Source organism: Mobula hypostoma, chromosome 19, assembly GCF_963921235.1.
Source record: "Mobula hypostoma chromosome 19, sMobHyp1.1, whole genome shotgun sequence".
In the NCBI taxonomy this organism is placed as follows: Eukaryota; Metazoa; Chordata; class Chondrichthyes; order Myliobatiformes; family Myliobatidae; genus Mobula; species Mobula hypostoma.
Genome location: NC_086115.1, coordinates 32043448 through 32063913, shown reverse-complemented (window position 1 = coordinate 32063913; position 20466 = coordinate 32043448). Strand labels below are relative to the sequence as shown.

The following is a 20466-nucleotide window of genomic DNA, read 5'->3' as shown; positions in this document are numbered from 1 at the left end:
TCTGCAACCAATGCTCAGATAGTTCAGAGAACTACATTGCAATTGAACATTACAATTATGGCACGGTAGCGTCGTGGTTAGCACAACACTTTACAGTACCAGCAACCCGGGTTCAACTCCTGCCACTGCCCGTAAGGAGTTTGTACATTCTCCCCGGTGAGTGTGGGCTTCCTCCGGGTGCTCCAGTTTCCTCCCACAATCCAAATTGGCCATTGTAAATTGTCTCGTCATTAGGCATTGGGGGAATTGCTGGGCAGTGCGGCTCAGAGGGTCAGAAGGCACTATTCCACTCTGTATCTCAATAAATAATCTGGGAGAAATTGTGTTTCAATTGTTCTCTGTGATCTGGTTTAATACTGATTCAGTACACCAAAAAAAACTGTGGCATGAGGAGATTGCACACCCACATACTAAGTCTTCTGTCTTAACCAGACCAGGTAAACAGAAAATTGAAAGTTTTTGGAGATGGAAAGCGGATTATTTTGAACTGCTCATGTCTTCCACTTAATGTGAAATAGGAAGACCTCACTATCACAGGGAGGAGCTGAATTCTCATCACTCTCTTGAAGGCATTCCCAAGTTTATACTAACCCTGTTCTTAAAGCATCTCATTCATATCCAGAAATTGTCACTGTACTTTCAATCACCACCCTTTTCTTCTGCTGGTTGTATGACACACGCACACCTACACACCATTCCAGTACCTGTTTGTCTTTCAGAGCATTCAAGTACTTGAAGATTAAATACTTTATTGCTACCTGTAGTAGAATAGCAGTTTTAACACTGTTCAATTGATGCATTACATTTTCCAGAACATCTAATGCAATACAAATAACCTGTCACCTTTCTAAAATTAAAGGACTCTGCAAAGACAGAATGATAAACGTTTACGCAGACCCGATATATTTCTTCCTTTTTTTTGTCAAAAGGCAGAAATACTTCCTCAGGATTGCAAATCAATGCTGGAAGCCCAATCACAAATCTTCCTGCTACTTTGTTATGTTATCTTAAAACATAAAGGAATTTCTGCAGCCTATTTTGAAAGCTGCTGGAACTTATCAAGGAACCAGACTCTAATATTTAGAATAGATGCTGTAAAAATGCTTGTGATTGTTACTCTTGTTAGAGGATAGAACTACTGATAGAAAAGAGAGTGGAAAGGTTTACCTCTCACAGATGGAGTCCGGAACATTCCCCTCCCACCAAGATGTCCTTTATTTGGAAACCGCAGATTGGGAATGGCAGCATAAGCCTGGGGTGCATAGAAAACAGGAGCACCAAGATAGGCAGCTGCAGGATCATACACATGCCCTAGAGTGTAGGTATATTCTCCTTGCATCATTGCCCCTCGGCCCCCTGTCCCTCGGGTATAACGCACATAACTGTCCTTATCTACAGGCTTGGCCAGTGTGACCTCAATTGGTGAACCATCCAATATCTGGAGGGAATGGAAAGAAAACACATGTCAACATTGCTGCCTTCCAATTTATTACCAATTGTGTATCTTGCTTATTTGAAATTCCAACTATACCTTTCCATTCATTGCGTTCATGGCGTTAATTGCATCTTCTCGAGTTACAAAATGAACAAATGCATAATCTCGAATTTTTTTTACTCTTTCTACTGTGCCTGAAATCAAAATATTAGAGCACAGTTCACATAAATTCCAAACACCAACTGAAACAAATTTCTGGTTAGTATTTGTCGCCCTGATCTCATGAACTATAATCAGCAATTGTGCTCTCATTTGCAACAGATCTGGGCAGAATCCAGAAAACGTTCTTTTGTTTGCATCAATAGACAGTACAGATATCATGAACATGTTACAATGTGGCACATGAAGTAAGTTCAAAATATGCTTAAGTTTAGAGTCATGTTTAATCAAAACTTCACATTTCCAGGTCTTTTGATGGTGATCAAATTAACAATTGCAGTCATGAAAATAATTTCAGTCACCAATACAACTATCCAGAAAGGATGGCTAGAAGATCATCAGCTGGTTCAGAGGGTTAGACCTATTCAAGTCATGTTGTCACCAGGTCAACTGATATTCAATTCACCTGCCCACCACCATTAGCCCTGACTAATAAAACTGATGACAAAAAGAATTAAACAAAATCAAAATGGCTAAAAGAATAATGGATGGCTGAGTTAGATAGAAAGGTAGTTATGGTTTAGTTATAAAGTTTACATAGTTTAGAATTTATTTGGGCTACTGCTCTCAGTTCTGGGTGTGACACCTCGGGAAGAGTATACATCTGTCTTAGAATGAGGGTAATGCAGAAGTACCAGAGGGCACTGCAGCAAAAAAAGATTTGATGACAAGATTAAAAGGTAATCAAAGGTTTGATAGAATGGGTCAAAAGAATACATATTTTCTTTGAGGGGTGAGTCCAGAACAAGTAAATGTAACATTAAAATTAGACCAATGCAATTCAGAATTAAGTCAGGCATTTTGTGCAAATGATAACCAAAACTTGGACCTCTCTTCCCCAAACAACTGCTGAAGATGAATCAATTTAAAATGTGAAGAAAGATGTTGGTCTTCTGTTGAGGCCATTAAGGTCAGTGGTTGGTTAAAATGTTGATCAAAAGGATGAACAGGAACGGGCTTGAATGAAGGACTGGATGGTCTATCTCTTGTTTAATTGGTCCTCTAATCAATGGAGCTGAATGTCTGTTGCATATAGTGATGGCTGAGTAAAAGACAGCACCAATATCACCTGATGATGCTGCATTTGCAAAAATAATATCTTGAAGGAAATGTTCTACAACTCTGAAATCAGACAAATGCTTCCCATTCATACTCTGCTTATTTCCTGGCCTTACCTGGTTTGATGCTACTAAATTCTTTTTCAATTGCTTCTTCACTGGTTGGAAGCATAAGGTTACGTACATATAAGATTTTGACTGATGACATTGTTTCTTCGTCAACTTCAACCTCTGGCTCAGCCCAATCCACTGCAATTGGATGTCCCCACAACTGAATCCTTCCTAAATTGAACAAGCAGTATCTGTCAATTGCTAAAGAATACATTGTGTGAAAACCAAAGGTGCCAGACCATAGTGCAGGGCTCTGTTGTTCAATTAATTTTTGGTGATTGTTTTTGTTATTATTGATATACTCACGACTTTTCGGCTTGGAGCACCTCTGCAGAAATGAGTACACCCTCCTTAAAGATTTATACCCCCTATGCAGCTATATATGAGCAGGGGAATGGGATGAATTGAAAAGCTACCCAAAGACCCAGTACAAACATGACAGAATCTGAGCTGCAGGTTTTAATGATTCTCCATGGGATGTCAAAACCAGGATGATTCCCAAGACATGTGAAGATCTCTCTCAGATTTTGCTCATTTCATATGGCCACAAAGAGAACTATACTTGAATCTCAAGGGCATTTGAGTGGCAAGGCATTTGCATGATAACATTGTTCCCTTACAGTGCAGTTTCAGGCTATAGGATCAATAAATTCTTTGGCTTAAGCTTAATTATGTGATGTTTCATCCTACAGCAGCCTTTATTAAATCATATTAAACCAATTGGAATGGGAGGCTGGGCCTCTGCTGGAACAGTGCAGAGTTTTTGTAGGGAAAGCAAGAGTGCACCATTGCAACCAGCATAATGCTACCACAGAGCCAGCAATCCATGTTAAATTCCCGCTACTGTATATAAAGAGTTTCTACGTTTGCCCCGTGACCTCGTGAATTTCCACTGGCTGCTCCACTTTCCTCCCACACTCCAAAGAGGTGAGGGTTGATAGGTTAATTGGTCACATGGGTAGTGTGAGCTCATTGGGCTGAAAGGGCCCGTTACCGTGCTGTATCTCTAAGTAAAAATAAAAGCCATTAAAATTTAAGCAAATAATTCAAACCATTCAAATAAAGCAAAACAATTTTAATCTCTTCCCTTTCCCTTCTAAATCCTTGTCCCACAGATTCCATTCAAATCAATGGGGATCTAATTGGATGCGAGAGTTTATTGCTGTGCAACTGGCCTCTGTCACGTGTGGAGTCCGGTGTCGGAGGCAACTACAAATCCTGTCTTCCCTTTAGGTCAGTACCGCTGCCCCACAGGCAGTTCGATTCTGCCTCCGGTGTTGTCTCAGCAGCTTTTCTCCATTCTTTATTTTATTTAGAGAGACAATGCGGTAACAGGCACTACTGACCCGGTGGGCCCGCACTTCCCGGTTACCGACCCAGTGAGCCCGCACTTCCCGGTTACCGACCTGGTGAGCCCGCACTTCCTGGTTACCGACCCAGTGGGCCCGCACTTCCTACTTCCCAGTTACTGACCCGGTGAGCCCACACTTCCCGGTTACCGACCCAGTGAGCCCGCACTTCCCAGTTACCGACCCGGTAGGCCCGCACTTCCCAGTTACCGACCCACTCAGCCCACGCGTCCCGGTTACTGACCCGGTGGGCCCGCACTTCCCGGTCACCAACCTGGTGGGCCCGCACTTCCCGGTTACCGACCCGGTGAGCCCGCACTTCCCAGTTACCGACCCGGTGAGCCCGCGCTTCCCGGTTATCAACCCGGTGAGCCCACACTTCCCGGTTACTGACCCAGTGGGCCCGCACTTCCTGGTTACCGACCCGGTGGGCCCGCACTTCCCGATTACCAACCCGGTGGGCCCGCACTTCCCGGTTACCGACCCACTGAGCCCGCACTTCCCGGTCACCGAACCGGTGGGCCCGCACTTCCCGGTCACCGACTCAGTGAGCCCATGCGTCCTGGTCACCAACCTGGTGAGCCCACGCGTCCTGGTCACCGACCTGGTGGGCCCGCACTTCCCAGTTACCGACCCGGTGAGCCTGCACTTCCCGGTTATCAACCCGGTGAGCCCGCACTTCCGGGTTACCGACCCGGTGAGCCCGCACTTCCTGGTTACCGACCCGGTGGGCCCGCACTTCCCGATTACCGACCCGGTGGGCCCGCACTTCCCGGTTACCGACCCACTGAGCCCGCACTTCCCAGTCACCGACCCGGTGGGCCCGCACTTCCCGGTCACCGATCCGGTGGGCCCGCACTTCCCGGTCACCGACTCAGTGAGCCCATGCGTCCTGGTCACCAACCTGGTGAGCCCACGCGTCCCAGTCACCGACCTGGTGGGCCCGTACTTCCCGGTTACCGACCCGGTGGGCCTGCACTTCCCGGTTACTGACCCAGTGAGCCCGCACTTCCCGGTTACCGACCCGGTGGGCCCGCACTTCCCGGTTACCGACCCAGTGAGCCCACGTGTCCCAGTCACCAACCCGGTGGGCCCGCACTTCCCAGTTACCGACCCACTCAGCCCACGCGTCCTGGTTACTGACCCGGTGAGCCCGCACTTCCCGGTCGCTGACCCGTTGAGACCGCACTTCCTGGTTACCGACCCACTCAGCCCGCACTTCCCAGTTACCGACCTGGTGAGCCCGCACTTCCCGGTTACCGACCCAGTGGGCCCGCACTTCCCGGTCACCAACCCGGTGGGCCCGCACTTCCCGGTTACCGACCCGGTGGGCCCGCACTTCCCGGTTACCGACCCGGTGAGCCCGCACTTCCCGGTGAGCCCGCGCTTCCCGGTTATCAACCTAGTGAGCCCGCACTTCCCGGTTACCGACCCAGTGGGCCCGCGCTTCCTGGTTACCGACCCGGTGGGCCCGCACTTCCCGATTACCGACCCAGTGGGCCCGCACTTCCCGGTCACCGACTCAGTGAGCCCACGCGTCCTGGTCACCAACCTGGTGAGCCCACGCGTCCCGGTCACCAACCTGGTGGGCCAGCACTTCCCGGTTACCGACCCGGTGGGCCTGCATTTCCCGGTTACCGACCCAGTGAGCCCGCACTTCCCGGTTACCGACCCAGTGAGCCCACGTGTCCCAGTCACCAACCCAGTGGGCCCGCACTACCCAGTTACCGACCCACTCAGCCCATGCATCCCGGTCACTGACCCGGTGAGCCCGCACTTCCCGGTTACCGACCCACTGAGCCCGCACTTCCCAGTTACCGACCTGGTGGGCCCGCACTTCCCAGGTACCGACCCACTCAGCCCACGCGTCCCGGTTACTGACCCGGTGGGCCCGCACTTCCCGGTTACCGACCCGGTGAGCCCACACTTCCCGGTGAGCCCGCGCTTCCCGGTTATCAACCCGGTGAGCCCGCACTTCCCGGTTACCGACCTGGTGAGCCCGCACTTCCCGGTTACCGACCCGGTGGGCCCGCACTTCCCGGTGAGCCCGCGCTTCCCGGTTACCGACCCGGTGAGCCCGCACTTCCCGGTTACCGACCCGGTGGGCCCGCACTTCCCGGTGAGCCTGCGCTTCCCGGTTATCAACCCAGTGAGCCCGCACTTCCCAGTTACCGACCCACTGAGCCCGCACTTCCCAGTTACCGACCCAGTGAGCCCGCACTTCCCGGTCACCGACCCGGTGGGCCCGCACTTCCCGGTTACCGACCTGGTGAGCCCGCACTTCCCGGTCACCGACCCGGTGGGCCCGCACTTCCCAGTGAGCCCGCGCTTCCCGGTTACCGACCCGGTGAGCCCGCACTTCCCGGTTACCGACCTGGTGAGCCCGCACTTCCCGGTTACCGACCCGGTGGGCCCGCACTTCCCGGTGAGCCCGCGCTTCCCGGTTACCGACCCGGTGAGCCCGCACTTCCCGGTTACCGACCCGGTGGGCCCGCACTTCCCGGTGAGCCCGCGCTTCCCGGTTATCAACCCAGTGAGCCCGCACTTCCCAGTTACCGACCCACTGAGCCCGCACTTCCCAGTTACCGACCCAGTGAGCCCGCACTTCCCGGTCACCGACCCGGTGGGCCCGAACTTCCCGGTTACCGACCTGGTGGACCCGCACTTCCCAGTTACCAACCCACTCAGCCCACGCGTCCCGGTTACTGACCCAGTGAGCCCGCACTTCCTGGTTACCGACCCGATGAGCCTGCGCTTCCCGGTTACCGACCCGGTGGGCCCGCGCTTCCTGGTTACCGACCCGGTGGGCCCGCACTTCCTGGTCATCGACCCGGTGGGCTCGCACTTCCCGGTCACCGACCCAGTGAGCCCACGTGTCCCGGTCACCGACCCGGTGAGCCCGCACTTCCCGGTTACCGACCCGGTGGGCCCACACTTCCCGGTCACCGACTCGGTGGGCCCGCACTTCCCGGTCACCGACCCGGTGGGCCCGCACTTCCCAGTTACCGACCCGGTGGGCCCGCACTTCCCGGTGAGCCTGCGCTTCCCGGTGAGCCCGCACTTCCCGGTTACCGACCCACTGAGCCCGCACTTCCCGGTTACCGACCCAGGGAGCCCGCACTTCCTGGTCACCGACCCGGTGAGCCCGCACTTTCCAATTACTCCCATGTGACCAATTAACCTACTAACCTGTACAACATGGGAGGAAACCAGAGCGACTGGAGGAGACCCACGTCGTCATGGGGAGAACGTGCAGACAGTGGCAGAATTGAGCCCAGGCCACAGGTGCTGTTACAGCGTTATGTTAACTGTGGCTCTCCATTCTATGGCCCTGTGGGCTTCCTCCCACTTTCCAAGGATGTACTAGTTTGCTAATAGGCAATAGGAAATTACCCCTCAGTGTAGGTTAATGGCAGAAAGAATCAGAGAATTGATAGGTAGTTTGTAGATCTACAGGAGGGGGAATGAGACAAGTAAGCACGGACTCAACAGGCCCGATGGCCTCCTTCTGTGTTGTTTTAATGAGTGACTGGGATTACCCTGAGTTTCAGTGGCTCTATATGGCTGGTTCCAACCATCAGCACTGTTACTCTCTTTACAGATGCTGCTAGATCCAGCATTATCTTTGTTTTTCCAATTTCTGGTATTTGAAGTATCTTGGAATAAATCCTCCCTGTCTGCAATGTGACCTGTCCACCAGAACTGCCATTATTTACAAAGAGGAGCTGATTTGATACCTAAGCAAAACTCAAGACTGGCATGGGCTCACAACTAAAGCTCTGGCTCGGCTGTTTTACACCTGTTCTTGGCATTTGCAAAATGAGATTCCAGTGGAAGGCTTCTCCACTGAAATCATTCCTCCACACATCAGAAGCAGCTGGAAGTCATGCACATTCAAATCCTCTTCTTATTTAACTATCGTTGGCCCACTGGAATGATAGCAATAGAATGTAGCAATATTCCAGACATATAAATAGAAATATTCACATGGAATAGCAATAGAATTGCCAGATGCAGATTAAGTAAGGTATCTTGCAAAGGTGAGTGAGGAAGATGCAATTTTCCTGATGCCCAGGGAACACATCCTACTGGATAGACAACAGCTTTGAAGCCTTGCTGAAGGAGTTTCCCTGTCTCTCGGTGTACTGTCTCATTGCCAATATAGCCTCTATTCAGCAAATTGTTGATATCTGTACCTTACCTCTGAGGACGACTGAAATAGTCATCATCATTATGTGCCATGTTGTATGACATGGGTGATTGTAGTCATGGCCATGGTTGCTCTTGGCAAATTTTTCTACAGAAGTGGTTTGCCATTGCCTTCTTCTGGGCCGTGGCTTTACAATACGGGTGACTCCTGCCATTATCAATACTCTTCAGAGATTGTCTGCCCAGCGCCAGTGGTCGCGTAGCCAGGACTTGTGATGTGCATCAGCTGCTCATACAGCCATCCACCACCTGCTCCCATGGCTTCACGTGACCCTGATCGAGGGCGGAAGGGGGGAGGGGAGGGGACTAAGCTGGTGTTACACCTTACCAAAGTGACCTGCAAGCTCGTGGAGGGTAGAAGCACCTTACACCTCCTTTGGTAGAGACGTTTGGCAGAGATGTTCACAAACATCACAACTTAGGAAATAATTTTTTTCAGAATTTTAACAACACTTTAAGTTAAGACAAGTAACTTCATAATTAACTTATCGATACATTAAACCCAAAGATTTCCATAATAAAGTTTTACATTAACATTCAAGGTAGAAAATTCCACCTATGTGTTATATTCTATCCACCAACTGCTCCATGCAAAAATATCTAATAAAACGTTTCAAACCTGGTAGCAATTTCCGTCTTGCCATAGCAGCAGCTCGATGGCTATCATACTCCACAAAGGCGAAGCCCCTGTTTTTGGATTTGTCTGCTGCACTGGGGTAAACGATGACGTCAACAACCCCCTCTGTAACCTTCTTCATTTCAGCCAGAATTTCATCCCTTTGTTTTGTTTTTGGAATCCCACCAACAAACAAGCGGCAATTATCAACACTTGCGCACACCCCCAAGAGACGACCGTTTCTGTGGGGGGGGAAGTCAGTAATCTGAGTTAGTTGGGTTAAGTAACCTTGGAATTTTCTTTCATGGGAAGATGATATTCAACCCAATATGCTTAAAAGAGAATTGAAATTAGCTCCACACCTATTTTTGGTTCCCCAGAGCCTGCAATTTTTTTCCTTTATCGCCATGCATACAATTCCCAGATGAAAATTAACTCTAATAATCTTATTAAGAATATTAAAGTAAACTCTGATAACATGGCATCCACTTTAAAGGTAGTGAGCTAGCAAACTTTGTCAGCATTTAGATGATATTCCTATTTCAGTGAATGCAATGAGTTTAAAGGGAGTACTAAATAGAGCTTCTCACTTCATCCCAACCCTCCCCCACCCACCTAACTTCCCCCTATCACCTTTCAGCTTGTACTCCTTCCCCTCCCTCACCTTCTTGTACTGGATTCTTTCCAGAACCGATGAAGGGCCTTGGCCTGAAACGTCAACTATTAATCGCTCTCCATAGATGCTGCCCGACCTGCTGAGCTCCTCCAGCATTTTGTTTGTGTTACTCTGGATTTCCAACAACCGCAGAATCTCTTGTGTTTACTCAATAGAACCAGTTGAGTTTCACCTTGCCACGCACCTGGCCCACAGTAAAGACCCTATTCCTGGCCATGCATTCAGGGTTCCAAATTTGCACTCTAGACTATTGAGTGAGCCTCCAAACCAATGAGTGAGCTAGATGCTGCACCCTCAGGATTTCCAAACAATCAGATGCTGGATGATCAGAGTTTCATATATTGAATCTGTTTTTAACACCTCTTCAAACAGCACTTTCCAGATCACAATAAACTGCTGTTCAGAAGAAAACTTAATCTTCGGTTTTATTTCGTTTTAGTATTTTTTTAAAAATCTGTGTGCTCTGGCTAAAATGAAACCCAGTGTAAAAATATAGATCATGCCAAACAAGATCCTGATTTCACACTGTGTCTTGCGTTTCAGCACCTGCTAATGCTTATAGGCTCAAGGAGATATCTTATATTCGGCTGGCATATGACTGGTATATAAATGTTTTTGTACGTGATTGGATTCTGAAAATAATTGCAGGAAAAACCAATGTTTGTACAATTAAGGCAATAAAAGACGTGCTCTGCAAAAGTAAATATTGGATTTTCATAACCCTTATCTTGCTTGTGAGCTGGTTGGGTTACTTGCCAGTATAGGGTGTAATGAGTTGTACTGCTTTATTTGTTCATCTGCTTTATTTTTAGTTTATGGTATATGTTACAAAACTTCAGGAATCATGGAGCAGTGAAGATGGAGTTACATAACTCTTGCACTCAAGGAATTTTGATAAACAACAGCTGTATGTCTCTTTTGTGTTAACTAACCTTATTTCATAATTATTGAGCTGCTTAATTGCATCCTTGGCTTCCTGTCTATTGGTGAACAGAACGAAAGCATATCCTCTATTATTGCCATTAAAATCCATCATCATCCGTAATTCATATACTTTCCCGATCTGAGGGAAGAAATAAGCAAACAATGAGAAAAAAAATCTAGCTTCTTAGCTCAGACAAGACAGACGAAAGAGAAAGAATAATAAGACGTCACAATTACTTGCAAGAAACCTGGCCAGCAAAAATTATTTGGGCACTTGCCTACTTTCTGTCAGTGGAATTTTAGTGGGTTTAAATTTGCTCTTATATTTTCTTCATTGCAAAAGCAACTACACTTCTAAAGGTACTTCACTGGCTGAAAAGAGTTTTGAGATGCCCTGACATCAAGAAAGTTGAAAACTCTTTCTTTGGCCGTAAGCCAGATTAAATCTTAAAAGTGTCGTCATTATTGAGTTCAAGTAATTGCTTGAGCTGATTTGTGCAAAGCAGTGTCCAAAACACACACTGATCCGTTCAGTGAGAATTCTGTCATCGCTTCATTGATAGAAATAGGATTGGTACTCAAAAGCTCACTCAATCTCTTTATTTGGTCTTCTGATTCTAGATCATACAAGGAAACAAAAATATTCCCTTGTCGCGGGTTAATTTTCTCAGTCTGAAGACTCCATGACTAACTAATGCCAAATTTGACCATCTCTCTTATGCTAGAGAAAATACCACAGTAAATGCCCGATTGTGCATATAAGAGGAAAGATAAATGGTGCAGCAACCATGGGTACAAAATAGCAAAAACTCCCTGTAAAGCCATCAGTTACCATCAGTACAACCTCTTGTGTTTTAATTGGCAGAGCTGAACAGTGGGTGCCCAATTTATGGAAAAACCATAAGAGAAGAAAAGAAAACTAGATTAATATTAGAAGAAAATTGGATTAATATTAAATTTATTGGATTCTATAATAACTCTTTTTAAGACCAATGCCATTAGATATCTGCAGCAGAAAAGAAAGACAAACCTGATTAAAGTGAGCTTACATACCTTAAAATGGTGCCATTTTGTGCAAAATATTTAAAACTTGTATAATTGCATTCTAATACTACATAGCTTTGTAACTGGAAATTAACCAGATAGATCAATAATTGAACTCAGCCCTATAACAATATTAGTTTAATTTCCATTTTTAGAGTTCAGTGTGTAAATTTAGTTTAGTCTCTGTTACTACATTTACCAGCCTGAATTAAAATTGAATAAGAAACTCTACAAACAACTAAGAACATTGGGGTGTCAAGACCTGGCTGAGAATGAGTATTTGTTCAAAGGAAAGTGATCTAAGATCAATTGCTGGGGTACTGTGCAATAAGGCAGGCATTGAATGTAGTATTCCAAATTGGGAGATTCCCATTACAAATACCCATAGCAGCCCAGAGTTGTGGTCGTGGCACTCACTCAGAGCAAGCAACCAAGATGTTGGAAAGAAAAACCCGAGCAGCGATTTTTTTTTTATTGGACACATTGATGGCAAAAAAGATTTGAACAACTGCAAAATACTGTGCACTAGGTCAGTGAATAAGGGAGTGTAAACACAATGATTTATTTGATTAGTCATTCACTATGTCCAATCAGTGAAGGGCATCAATGAGCAAAATTGTTAACTACGAAATCATCTTTCCAGAGGACAAGCTGTAACTGTGGGCTGGAAAGTTAAATGTTTAAAGAATTTGGTCCTTGCTTTACCAAGTTACTGTGCTATCCAAAGCAGGTGTACAATGCACAGCTGGATGCACAAACAAGTTCACACATCGTCAGTTTTCAATTACACCTGGATTTCTGATAGAAAAAGAGGAAAAGGAACGACTCTCCTAATGGCTGTTAATGACAATCTCACGGACAGCTGGTGGAAGTCTGAGGGAATGATACCAGAAAATAATGGGAAAACAAGGAAATCTCAAAATATTTACATGAAACCCTAAAGAGATGAGTGATTGTCCTAATCTGTTTTGAACCCAATCATAGAAACTAGCATTTCTTTTCATTGGTGTACGTGACAGGGTTCTGCTTCCGAGAACTGTTCATAATCTGAACAGTTTGCAAATAGGAAATGCTGCAGTGGATTGAGTTCCCACACAGCAGAAGATGCCTGCAGAAGTTGGTTATCCTACAGGAATGATAGTCCGGAGAAGCATTTTAAATCTTGTTTTGCCACTCTTTGTAACAAAGCTGATATGAAAAAAAATGCCTCAGGCTAATAATGATATTGTTTTGAAAGATTTTACTGCAGATGAGGTTCTAAGTGCTATTGATGGTTTTAAAAAGGACGCCACTGCTGGCTTGGACACTTGTCTGTCGGATGGATTTGCAAAACAGACATCAATGTGTTAACTCTGATGTATATTTCTTGGGTTCAATGTGGCAAAATTCCAGCTAGTATCAAGAACAGTCGCCTGCATCCCTGCAGCAGCCAGCAAATGCACCCTGTCAGTGTCCCGAATGTTTGTCTGTATGTATAAGTTGTACGTAACGCAGGCATTCATTGGCTGGGGAGGACCTACATTTAGTTCATGACAAAAGGGTAGAAGTTCCCATGTACCAAATGCACAATGGTGCACCATATATAAACTGGCTTCCAAAATTCAGTTCCATAGGTATATGCTCCTTTAAACAAACTTAGTGCTTGTCATCAGCAAATGTTCCCCTTGTTCTGAGTTCCTTGAGCTAATTTTTTGCTAATTATATTTAACACTCTAATAATCAGGTATAAATTGTTACTTTTTCCAAAACTGGTACAAGTTCATCTTCATAAAGGTCCCGTGGTAATTTCCCAATGAATATTTCGCAGCCTCTCTCAGGAGGTGGGCCTTCCCAGTCTGGAGGGGGACCTCCATATTTCCTCTGCCCATTTTCCTGTAATGAAAGAAAGGTAGGGTAGATATGATTCATACCCTATGAATTAAAAAGGTTTCTATAAATATTAAAATAAACTTGATTACAATAAGAGGAATTGATGAGCATTTTTTGGCTAGAAGATCAAATAATCTTCATGCTGTAACATACGATAAAGCCTGAGGGTAGAAATAAAATTACAAGTGAAGAGAAATCTTATTCATCAGCTCTTTTTCTTTCTGAATTGCAATCCATTTCTATATTTTGATGTGATTTTTCTTTCAACTGAGTTTGATTTGTGTCTCTAAATAAACCATGGGATTATAGTTCTGATAATAAATTGTTACCAATAAAACTCAATGTACTTCCCAAACTAGCTTGATCTATAATTGAGCAAGGAGTAAATTATTTTGGGAGTCTAATTTTTTCTCCCTTTTTTTTCTATTCCATAACCTGACACACCCCACCTAACCGGACTGACGTTAATGCTTTAACCAAAGCTCGGTTTCTGATTCTAATAAAGTGCTTGTACATTTGATGCTGCCTCACTCTAACAAATATAAATTGAAAATAGATCAGATCTTGTCCCTAGAACTGCTTCCACTCTTTCTTAGTGTTGTAAACAATGAATCCTCAAACTACTTGCTCACTTTGGTAGATTCAATAATAAAATCAAAAGGATAACTTCAAAAAGATCTCTGTGGGTCATCGTTATTGTATAATTTATACTTCAGTCAGTCCTCCTCATCACATCTGTGTCAATTATTGCAAAGAAATATCGTTCTTTAATATAATAAATCAGATGACGGAAGTATAAAATGACTATTGACATCATTTACTTTTATATTAGTTCACAATCTAGGATTGAAAAAACTTCTTTCTGTGTTTTACACTTATTTAGAGTTTTAGGTGAAGGAGGAAATAATAATTCGATGGCATTTCCAGTTTTTGTTTTTAATTTTAGAAGTTTTAATCGTTTGAATCTTTAAAAACAATCTTTTGGGGTTGTTTTTAAATATTTCTGTCATGGACATTTTTGGACTGTTTATAAGCCAATGATAGCAGTGATCCTCTCTGCTGAGCAGAACACCTCTCTGCTGCACTGGATCAACCGGTCCAGCGTTCAACATCCAGACAGCATAACCTCTGGAGAGTGAGGCAGCGGCTGTGTCCAGCATGCTCTGGCCCAGAGCTATCACATTAGTTCCCCATATTTTGAAACTTGAGGACGTGGCTTGGTAGTGACTTAGAGCTTCAGGAAGTTTCACAGTAGTAGTTTTTTGTTAAATTTTGAATGCTCCTGATAGATTTGTAATAATAAGACTATTTCATTGCAGGGGAGTGGGGTGGCAGGTGCTGTGTGGTGAACACGAGTTTAAACCTGTCACCAAGAGTGAGGAAAGAGCATAGGGGAACATTTCTTGCACAGAAAGTTGTCAAGAGTTTGAAGCTTGGACCCAAGCGATGGTCGAGCCTGAGGCTGCGATATATGTATATATTTTTAGAAACTGCAACTCTCGTTAACATAATGTCCATAACATAAAACATATTCAAAGATTTTTATAGGAGAGCTATCAAATGCAATTCACTACAAAGCCACAAAAGGAGATACCGGTGCAAAGACACGTATGTATTTGGATTAACAGCATTTTGGGATTATTACCCAAAATGTTTCCTATGACAATTTCCTCATTTTATCTTGGAAGGTCCTATAAGTGGAAGCTCACAGTACAGAATAAGACGATAAATTTCATAAAAATCTGTATATCGGGATGGTATTGTGCTTCTTTCTTCTAACTTCTAACTGATTACTAGGACTGCTGTGTCCAGACAGAGCAGTTGAATGGTTGCATCCCCTAAACTGGCATCACTTGCTGTGAGTACACCCTCTGCTGACGACACTCTGCAAGCTCACTTGTTCTTGCTCTTTGCTATCAAGACTAGGGCTAGGGGTTTAGATATTGTCACTTATGGAGGGGCTGTCTTGTGCATGTGCCCATTATATGCTGAGTGAATATCAGGAGGGTTAGTGTGCCCACTAACCTCAGTGTGCCTGCTACCGATTCAGATTCAGATTTACTTATCACATGTACATCGAGACATGGAGTGAAATGTGTCATTTGTGTGAACAACTAACACACCCACGGATGTGTGAGGTGTCACCACACATTCCAGTGCCAGCATAGAACTGCATCGCTCAGCAGAACGTCACAGAACAGTACAAGGCAGAACACACCAAGCAAAAACAGCAAAACGAGCCCTGTTCTGCCGGCCAACCCAATGCGCGTACACAGTTCTCTAACACAAGGTCAGGTTTCCCTCCAACTACAGCCTCCAGCAGACTTGCGAACTCACAGGGACTGGGCCCTGACTTCCCAAGCAGACTCACAAAGATTCGCAGGCTTGTGGCTCCGACCACCGGGCCTCAACCTTGGGACTTCCACACGACCTTTGGGTCTAAGGATGCTGAGAAGCTAGGCTTTTACTTTTGAGATCTGACTGAGGTCACCCTCCAAAGGAAGGAGAAGTCCCTTCTACAGTGTAAACCAGGCGCTGTGTAATGCCACACAGTGCAAGATCATGCCGATGAACAAAATGGGATATTGACACTGAATAAATATAATCTTGGCTCAACCGTCGCCTGTGACCAAGCTTCATACTCTGACAACTTACTGTGCAAGAAATGTTCTCCTAAACTGATAAACTGATGTTTCATTGCAGTAGGGCACATCTTGATATTCCAATAGAACAGACAATGCCTAATTTGAGATTTTAGACAATAGACAATAGACAATAGGTGCAGGAGTAGGCCATTCAGCCCTTTGAGCCAGCACTGCCATTCACTGTGATCATGGCTGATTATCCACCATCAGTGTCCAGTTCCTGCCTTATCCCCATAACCTTTGATTCCTCTATCTTTAAGAGCTCTATCCATCTCTTTTTTGAAAGCATCCAGAGTTTTGGCCTCCACAGCCTTCTGGGGCAGAGCATTCCATATATCCACCACTCTCTGGGTGGTGCCTGGTGGATAAGCCGAAGTGGATGATGGGAGGAAAAGCCATGAGACTGATTGTGATTCAGCAATCCAATATCACAGCTAGTTGAATTGTTAATTGGCTAAAACAAGTACAAAGAACAACCTAGTTTGGTTCCAACCTTTTTCTGATTTCTATCTGCTCCTTCTCTCCCTGGCTGAGTTGCAGGTCTCACAGCCTGTGGTAAAGGCTGCCCCCTACTGACATTAGAGTGGCACAGCATGCTCACTCAGCCAGCTATTGCTAACATGTACTGCTGACAACAATGGTTTTGTGTTATTACCTCAATCGCATTCATGTGGCAGTTTGACTCCCTAGGTATGCAAGCAGCCCACACAGTTTGGAAGGTGCACCAGAGTAGTCTGACGTAGCAGAAGGGTCTGGCCGCACAAATGATCTTGATTTCTTGTGGCAGCTCAGGCTGCCACAATGTGAATGCATCAACACCACTAAACTGGTGAGGTGAAGCCGCTCAAGAGTTAACAAGCATTTAGTCAATTGTACATCAGACGTTAAAAAGTATTCAAAGGCGATCTTAAATGGATTTTTTTTGTATCTGTATTTACTCGGGAGACAGACAGAGTCTACAGAGCAAAGCAAAGCTACAGTGACGTGGTGGACTGTATACATATTGCAGAGAAGGTGGTGCTTGCTGTCTTAAGGCAAATTAGAGTGGTTAACTCCCCAGGGCCTGACGAGGTGTACCTTTGGACCCTGTGGGAGGATAGCGTAGCAATTGCAAGGGCCCTAGCAGAGATATTTAAAACAACCTTAGCCACTAGTGAGGTGCCAAAGATTGGAGGATAACTAACTGTGTTCTGTTGTTTAAGAACGGTTATAAAAATAAGCCAGGAAATTATAGGTTGGTGAGCCTGACATCAGTAGTGGGCAAGTTATTGAAAGATATTTATAGAGACTGAATATGTAAGTATTTGGATAGACAGGGACTGATTAAAGATAGTCAACATAGCTATGTGCAGGGTAGATCATGTCTAACCCATCTTATGGGGCTTTTCGAGGAAGTTACCAGGAAAGTTGATGAAGGCAAGGCAGTGGATGTTGTCCACATGGATTTTAGCAAGGCCGTTGATGAGGTCCCACATGGGAGGTTGGTCAAGAATGTTCAGTCACTTGGCATTCAAGATGGATTAGACTGAAGCCAGAGAGTGGCAGTAGACGGTTGTTTCTCTGACTGGAGGCCTGTGACTATTGTTGTGCAACAGGGATTGGTGCTGGGTCCATCGTTGTTTGTCATCTACATCGACAATCTAGATAATAATGAGGTAAATTGGATTGCAAATTTGCAGATGACCCCAAGTTTGGGGGTGTAGTGGACGGTGAGGAAAGCCTGCAGCAGGATCTGGACCAGCTGGAAAAATGGGCTGAAAAATAGCAGGTGGAATTTAATGCAGTCAAGTGTGAGGTGTTGCATTTTGGAATGACAGACCAGGGCAGGACTTACACAGTAAGCAGTAGGGCACTGAAGTGTGTGGTAGGACAAAGGGATCTGGGAACACAGATACATAATCCTTTGAAAGTGGCATCACGGGAAGATAGAGTTATAAAGAAAGCATATGGCACATTGGCCTTCATAAATCGAAGTACTGAGTACAGGAGTTGGGACTGTTATGTTGAGGTTGTATAATACCTAATTTGGAGTACTGTGTGCAGTTTTGGTCACCTACATACAGGAAAGATATCAATAAGATTGAAGGAGTGCAGAGAAAATTTGCAAGAATGTTGTCGGGACTTGAGGCACTGTATAGGAGTGTAGAAGAATGAGGGGAGATTTGACAGAGGTATACAAAATTATGAAGGGGTACAGATAGAGTAAATGCAAGCAGGCTTTTTCTACTGAGGTTGAGTGAGGTTATGGGTTAAGGGTGAAGGGTGAACTGTTTAAGAGAACATGAGGGGGAACTTCTTCACCCAGGGGGTGGTGAGAGTTTCCAACAGAAGTGCTGGATGTAGGTTTGGTTTCATCACTTAAAGAGAAATTTGGATAGGTACATGGATGGGATGGGTATGGTGAGCTATGGTCCATGCGCAGGTCAATGAGACTAGGAGATTAATAGTTTGGCATGGACTAGATAGGCTGAATGGCCTGTTTCTGTATTGTAGTATTCTGTGGCTCTATGACATAGTTCTCCACTTTATCAAGATGAAGTCAAAACAAAGGAAGAGATTCTTCTTAATTCATTCATTTGATCAAGACATATTTCTGCTGAATAGCCTCCTTTGTTTATATTAATCTTTGTACTGGTGAATGTCAAAAATATGCTCACCATACAATGTTTTTCCTTACTCTTTTGTGAATACAGGAAATGTGAAAAATCAGTGCAAATCATAAATTTTCTATAAAGATCTTTATTAGGAAGCTCAGTACGTACTATGAAAAAGTGTTAAAACTATCAAACCACAGCCACACTGCCTAAGTCGGGCTGTGTGCCTGAAACGTAGTCGCTGGAGAAGAACGGCACTTGTAAGAGAGGCTACTGTGAAGCCAACAGTCACTGAGTGAGCTGCAGAAGTCAGTGGCTGCAACTAGAGATGAAGTTCATGGCTCCACAATCTTTAAGGCCTTAAACAAAAAAGGCTACTTATGGAAGAGTGGCAAGGAAGGAGCCCTGCCTAAAAAAAAGCATATTCTTGCCCGTAAAGACTTTGCAAAGCGTAGTTTAGAAGATACTCCAAAGATGCAGAAGGAAGCCTTGCAGTCGGATGAGACTAGGGTGGAACTCCTTGGCCTCAACACTAAGCGGTACGTGTGGAATAAATCTAATACTGTGCATCAGCCAGGTAATCCTATCCCTGCTATAAAGTATAGTGGGGGTAGCATCATGCTGTAGGGATGCTTTACAGCAGCTGGGACTGGAAAATCTGGTCAGGATTGATGGGAAGATGAATGCTGCCAAATACAGAGAGATCCTGGATAAAAAACTGCTCGCCTCTGCCAAAAAACTTAAACTAGGGAGGATGTTTATCTTTCAGCAGGACAATGGCCCAAAGCACACTGCCAGAGCAACCATGGACGGCTTTGAATGAAGAAAACTGATGTCCTTCAGTGTCCTGACCTTAACCTGACCAAACATCTCTGGCAAGACTTCAGGATTGTTGCCCACCACTGCTACCCAACTGACCTGGCACAGCCTGAGCAATTTTGTAAGGAGGAATGGGCAAATCTTGTGCAGAGCTAAAAGAGACTACTGGCTGTCACATCTGCAAGGGTTGGTCCAACTAGGTACTGAGCAAATGGGGGTGAATACTTGTTTTCAAATTTTTAGTTTTTCATGCTTTACAATTTTCCCTGTGTCTTGGGGCTCTAGTGTGGAAAAAGAAGGTGATTCGCAAATAAAAATTCTCAGTTAAATTTATCAAAATCCCTGGTCATAATACTCATTTATGTGAACAAAAGGTTGGGGCTGAATACTTTTACAAGGCACTGTACATTTAATAGCTAAGGCTTAAGTTAAAAAAAAAATTCAAGCGCACATTTAAATGTCATTGTGTTTTATCTCTAAAATTTGCACTTTGTGGTTGACACAACATCCTTCCCACCAATGTGAACCAGGTTTGCAGGTCTGATTTTTTGTGCTCTGTAGATCTGAAAATTAGACTTGTGGTCTGTGCTTTCTGTCCACTAATCTGAATGCCTGAGATTCCCTGATTCATGCACATAACAGTATACAAGAAGAAGCGGGTTATGTAACCTGTAATCTTGTGGGATTAATCCTACCTCATTTTAGTTTGAATAATACATCATAATACCAACCTGAAATTAATCAGAATATTGTCTTGTAAAATACTTAGCTTTCTTAGAAATTCAAAAATAAGGAGTACTTGTCAGTAACAGTACAATTTAACACTGGTAATGGTTCAGATACTTAAACTACCATCACCTATTCCAAATCTTTAAAACCCCACTGCAGGGAGATAGGT

At 44.8% G+C, this 20466-nt stretch overlaps 1 protein-coding gene across 8 annotated transcripts in view; it reads right to left on the bottom strand.

Moving 5' to 3' along the window:
- The window catches only part of a1cf (apobec1 complementation factor), a 46361-nt gene that overhangs the window by 12892 nt on the left and 13003 nt on the right, over nucleotides 1–20466 (bottom strand). For all 8 annotated transcript variants that reach the window (XM_063071600.1, XM_063071606.1, XM_063071599.1 and 5 more), the window contains exons 3-8: nucleotides 13379–13513; nucleotides 10606–10736; nucleotides 9001–9239; nucleotides 2830–2994; nucleotides 1532–1629; nucleotides 1168–1438 (exon numbers count right to left, since the gene is read on the bottom strand). In XM_063071600.1, coding sequence (XP_062927670.1) covers nucleotides 1168–1438; nucleotides 1532–1629; nucleotides 2830–2994; nucleotides 9001–9239; nucleotides 10606–10736; nucleotides 13379–13513 — 1039 coding nt within the window. The remainder of the gene's footprint in view (nucleotides 1–1167; nucleotides 1439–1531; nucleotides 1630–2829; nucleotides 2995–9000; nucleotides 9240–10605; nucleotides 10737–13378; nucleotides 13514–20466) is intronic.